This window comes from Austrofundulus limnaeus, unplaced genomic scaffold (genome assembly GCF_001266775.1).
Source record: "Austrofundulus limnaeus strain Quisiro unplaced genomic scaffold, Austrofundulus_limnaeus-1.0 Scaffold518, whole genome shotgun sequence".
Lineage (NCBI taxonomy): Eukaryota > Metazoa > Chordata > Actinopteri > Cyprinodontiformes > Rivulidae > Austrofundulus > Austrofundulus limnaeus.
The window spans coordinates 305,868-311,207 of record NW_013952920.1 but is presented as its reverse complement, the minus strand read 5'-3'; the positions used below and the strand labels follow the sequence as shown (position 1 = coordinate 311,207).

The window sequence follows — 5,340 nt, the reverse complement described above, 5'->3', positions numbered from 1 at the left end:
ATCCAGCAGTCACAGTGCGAGGGGCGGGGTACACCCTGGACAGGTCGCAAGTCCATCACAGTATTCAAAACATCACTCTGTGAAATTTCAGAAAATGAAAATTGCTTTGAAGTGTCAGGATATTTAAATAACTTTAAACTATTAGCTTGTCCCGGTAATGATGTCCTTACTGAAGAAATAAAATATTCATTAAACAAGTTAGCAATTTTTTCATGATCAGAAACAAGGAGTCCATTTACTGAGATTTGTGAATTGTTATTAAATGTTTTATTGTTACTTTCACCTGTCACTGACTTAATCGTTTCYCATAATATTTTTGGATTCTTACTGGCTGAAATAATTTGATTTTTAAAATATTGTTGTTTGTCTTTGCGTAATTCAGCAACACATTTATTTCGGTAACTGTTTAAACGAGACAGATTTTCATAAGTTTTTGATATTCTATAAGTTTTCATTGAAGAAGCTTTCAACTTTAGGAGATGTATTATAGAGGCATTCAACCATGGAATTTTATTTTTCCAGACTGGAACTTCACAAGTTGAAATATATTTTTCCTGTATTGTCTCCAACTTATAAAAATTTGACAAAATGCGATTTGGATTTGACAGAGAAATACCCTCATTCCAGTTAGTATTCTCAATCTCAGCATGAAACATGGGTAACTTTGATTTTGGAATCCTTTTAATGAAATTATGCACATGACCTGTAGGTTTCTTAAGGTTTTTTCTAATGACATAAATAAGTGAATGATCTGAGATTGAAGTATTTATAACTCTAGATATGCCATATATGGAGATTTGTGAAAATAAGATCCAAAATGGAATTGCATGTCTTGCCAAATCTTGTTGGTACTTTAACTGTTGAAGCCCTGAGTTTATAGACATTGCTTTCAGGCCTTTGGAAGTTGTCCATGTCAGTGTTTTTTAGAGGATGTGTTAAAACACTGTTTCTATGCAGGAAATAACAGGTAGAGCTCAGTTATTGTTTGTTAGCGGCAGTGGAGGGCACAGTTCCCCTAAAGCACTAATAGAGGAACTAATTTCCTGATTAGTGCTTTAGGGCTTTTGCTATTTTTTAAATTCATTAGTGGATTAGCACTTGCTAAATTTATGGGCTAAATTTAGAAGCACTAACTGGGGTCTTTAAATGTTATTGATCAACATTATTGTTCACAGTTGAGGATGAAAGCTGTCACACATTTTGTTCACATGTGTGTCAGTTATCCACTAGGTCACATGTCAAACTTAAGGCCCATGGGCCAAATGTGGCCCGCAGGTTGTTCCCATTTGGCCCACCAAGGGCACTAAGTGACAACGTTCTGCACACAGTAAAATATTGTCTCATGTTGACTCTGAAGAATGTTTCATGTGTCAACTGGGTTATTTTAGTGCTTTAGAATTAGAGGACCTAAATATTTGAGTTAGTGCTTTAGAATTAGAGGACGTAAATATTTGAATTAGTGCTTTAGAATTAGAGGACCTAAATATTTGAGTTAGTGCTTTAGGGTTAGTACAACTAATATTTAGATTAGTGCTGCCCACCGCTGGTTAACAGTAATCAGCTGCAGCAATTAAATGAGGAGCATGATAATTTCTGTTTATACATGAAACTGAAAGTGTAACTTACCCCAAAATCAACTTTTTTTTTTTTTTTACAAATAAACTGTCCAAATTGTGTCTTAAGGGTAATACCTTGCTATTTTTGACCTAAATTTAACATTTTCGTCTAAAATAGTTTAAATCGTCAATATTTGGTCAAAAATGGCTTGGTGCTGCCATCTAGGGGTTTAAAAAAGACTACCACGTTTGAAGTACCTTGTGACGTGCTGTACTGTGTGACGTGTCACAGTACTGTGCTCAGTATAAAAGGCTCTCTGTCCGGGGTGGAGTGGTGTGTAATCGGCTGCAGTGTCCGGAATGATCCGGGGGACAGAACACTTGTCAGGCCCAGACTGAGCTGTTTTGTGAATTTTAATAGAAACAGGGAACCAAACARAAATGAAAAGATATTCTTTCTGTTCTGTTTTGGACCAAAGTCATATTTTAACAGTCTTTTTATTGCCTGAACTTTACATTATTACATGTTGTATCAGCTAAATGTGAGTTTGCATGTATATCATGAAACTTTACTTTTTACAAAGTCATTTATTTAGAACATTCAGAAATGTTTTCATGAATGTTAGCTTGTCAAAGTAAACTAAAGCTAGCTGTCACGTTGTCTCATCTTAAAAAAACTTTCTCTCCTCCTGGCCACACCTCCTCGCTCACCCCCCCTCCCCTCCCCTCAGAGTCTCCACTTTATGCATTTTTCAAATTTGCGTTGGGGGCGGAGTTATCCTTTCACAGGGGGGTAAGTTACACTTTTAGGGCCACCATAACGTTCATGGGACCCTCAGTGAAATTGAGTTTGACACTGATTTGAAACTTTCACAACTAATGTTGGAAACAAACTGTTTTTGTTCATCCCTTCTACATCCTATAAGACAGAGGTTTTCAAACTGGGGTCCCAGAACCCCTAGGGGTCCGCTAGCCCTATCTTAGGGATCCTCAAAAAATTTAAATAAACTGTTAATTTGGGTTTTATTTTTTAAAAAGCATATGGGGAACAATGCACTAGTAAAATATACATACTAGACTAAACAAACATAATATTCCCATGACATCAGTGTGTGAATGTGAATGGGTGAATGTCTGTTAGTGTAAAGCGCTTTGGGGTCCGGAGGGACTTGAAAAGCGCTCTATAAGTTCAGCACCATTTACGTGTTAGAATTATTTTTAAAAACATCATGGGGTTTATGAGGGGGGTCCCTGGAAATTTTTTCAGCCTTGTTAGGGGTCCCCAGACCCAAAATATTTGAGAATCACTGCTATAAGACATAAAGCCTTTCCATTAAATTGGTTATCTTTTTTTTTTGTGGTTTTATTTTGGTGTTTAACCCTGACTGATCCAGGTTCTGCTCATTTGATCTCAGGCAGGAACTTGATCTCCTCCCCCAGGTGTTTTTTCAGCCATGGCAGTATTTTGAATAGGTCGATGTAAAAGTCTCGGGCTTCAGGAGGAGGGCGGTCGATGCTGTGTTCTGGGTTAGCATCTTTGATATTGTCACACATGTCGATGGTGCCCCAGCTCACCACCCCCACCTGTGGATATGAGCAGAAAATTGAATCCAAATACACGGCTTCATGAACAGACTCAACACTGAGGGGTAAAAAAACAAACCTGAAAGTAGCGCATTCTTTTCTGCAAAAACAGGGATCCGCCAGATTGTCCTGCCAACACAAAGACAGATAGAATTCAGTGCTACTGCTTCAGCACAGCCAGATTAAAGCAGAGTTCAGACCTTTGCAGGCGATGGCACCATGGTACTTTGCGGTGCTTCCAGTGCAGAGGAATCTGTCGGGTATAAACTCATCTAAAGTCACATTCGTGGGCTCTTTTAGCAACCACTTGGCCTTGTCCACACAGCTAGCCCTCTGCAGGAAGAGTTATGTTTTTTTACACGTCTCCATCAGAGGAACGACAGAAAGCAGAAGCGTGGTCTCACCTGACCGTTTGTGTGGATGTGTGTTTGTTTACGTTCTGTCCTCCTGATAAAATAAGCAGGAGTCTCTGCGTGATCCAGAAGCGTCTTCCCTGTTAGGACATCCAAAGAACACTTCAGTCACATTACAGCCTCCTAACTTTAGTTTTCTAGATAAAGTAGATAAAGTTAGATAAAGTCTCGATAAAGTTTTTTAGATAAAAAGTGTTGTCTCTTCAGATGAGTTTGAAGTTACGTACTGTGTTCCTCACAGGTGGAGTTGATTTTCTTCATGGCTCGAGAGGCTGCTATAGTACACGGCAGGCAGATTGGTCTGTTGGGGAAACAGTCAGGAAATGTGAATTATAAAAAAGCACATTTGTTTTTATCATACGTGGGCCTTGAAGAGACACAGACACATTGTCAGTCTTACCTGGCCTTCTGGGTCAGCGGGATGCTGCGGATGGTCCGTACCAGAGCCACATCATAGTCATAAAACTCTGACACATTTCTGTGTTTGAGTGCGTAGACGTCATACTTTGGATGTAGAACTATATAGTTGAATTCCACATGTTCACCACCTGGAAACCAAGGACCGATTATTTAAATAAGAAGGATGGCCTCTGAGCATGATGAGAAATGTGATATTTTCTTTAATTTGGCCAAAGAGAATATCAATATGAGCTCAGAGATTAGGGTTAAAAAGTAATCTAAAATCAAAAAAGCTGTTAATGCAGCTATGGTCTGAAATTACCAACATACATCAATTTCTTCTCTAAAGCTCAGTAGTAATTTGGGACATACTTTTGTAGACCATTTGAAACCATAAATCCAATTTTAGAAAAGTAGGGGAAAAAAAAGTTCAATTCGGCCCTCAGTGCCGGGGGTGTGGGGCTTTAGAGGATAAAGAAGAGTTTAAAAGAATCAAGATCAAGAGACATTAAAGCTGCTGCCTGTGACTCATTCGGGTCACCATCGGTTCACCGCTGTGTCTCACTGCCTGGCAGGATTCTTACTGAGACAGGCAGATCACTGCCAACTTCCCCACCATTCAGCCTCAAGTCTTTAAACTCAGTTATGGCTCAGGGTCTGTATTTATCAAACTTCTTAGAATTACTCTTAAGAATGCTGCTGAGTGGACTTAAGTGTAAAAAAAATCTTAGTTAAAAGTTGAGAGTAAAAGTCAGTTATCAAGCAACTCAGTCTTACTTTAAGCACTCACCAGCTGAGTAGATTTAATGTTTTCTCCAAAACCTACACACAGATATGTCTTTTAGTCCAGCATTATACAAAGTTTTAATTTTTATTTACCTTTGTTTCTTTTGTATATTTCTGATTAAACCTGTTTTCTACATCTTATAACTGAGAATAACACTCAGGTGGGGAGAAGGACAGCTGTAATCTGTCTCCTCGGTTCATCTCAGACCCCTAGTGGCAACTCTTAACACTTAAGAGTCCTCTGCAGCAGTCTTAACTTTTCTTGAGAGTAAGAGTGATTCTTAGACTTAAGAATTTTGATAACTGGCACTTAGACTTAAGTCTCAGGGTAGGAGCAAATCTTAAGAAATTTTCAGCACTTAAGTCCAAAAATCCACTCTAAGAAGTTTTATAAATACAGGCCCTGATAATTAAATTAATGTGACAATTTATCCCAAACCAGCTTAGAGGAGGTTTTTACATTTAATTTTTATTTTTCATTAATTGTATTTATAAAACAACATACTGTATTGTGCTAATCAATGATGACACACAACTGCATGTTTCAAACTAAAAACTTTACTAACTTTACCCAATGAACAGGTGTAATTATGATAAACAAC

The 5,340-nt window shown here is 38.1% G+C and overlaps 1 protein-coding gene across 1 annotated transcript in view; it reads right to left on the bottom strand.

Annotated features, from left to right (window-relative positions):
* Positions 1-2,809: 2,809 nt before the first annotated feature.
* The window catches only part of si:ch1073-280e3.1 (complement C2), a 16,156-nt gene continuing 13,625 nt past the window's right edge, over positions 2,810-5,340 (bottom strand). The window contains exons 14-19 of the mRNA XM_014026012.1: positions 3,954-4,101; positions 3,781-3,854; positions 3,545-3,633; positions 3,341-3,473; positions 3,220-3,269; positions 2,810-3,140 (exon numbers count right to left, since the gene is read on the bottom strand). Coding sequence (XP_013881466.1) covers positions 2,958-3,140; positions 3,220-3,269; positions 3,341-3,473; positions 3,545-3,633; positions 3,781-3,854; positions 3,954-4,101 — 677 coding nt within the window. The 3' untranslated portion in view covers positions 2,810-2,957. The remainder of the gene's footprint in view (positions 3,141-3,219; positions 3,270-3,340; positions 3,474-3,544; positions 3,634-3,780; positions 3,855-3,953; positions 4,102-5,340) is intronic.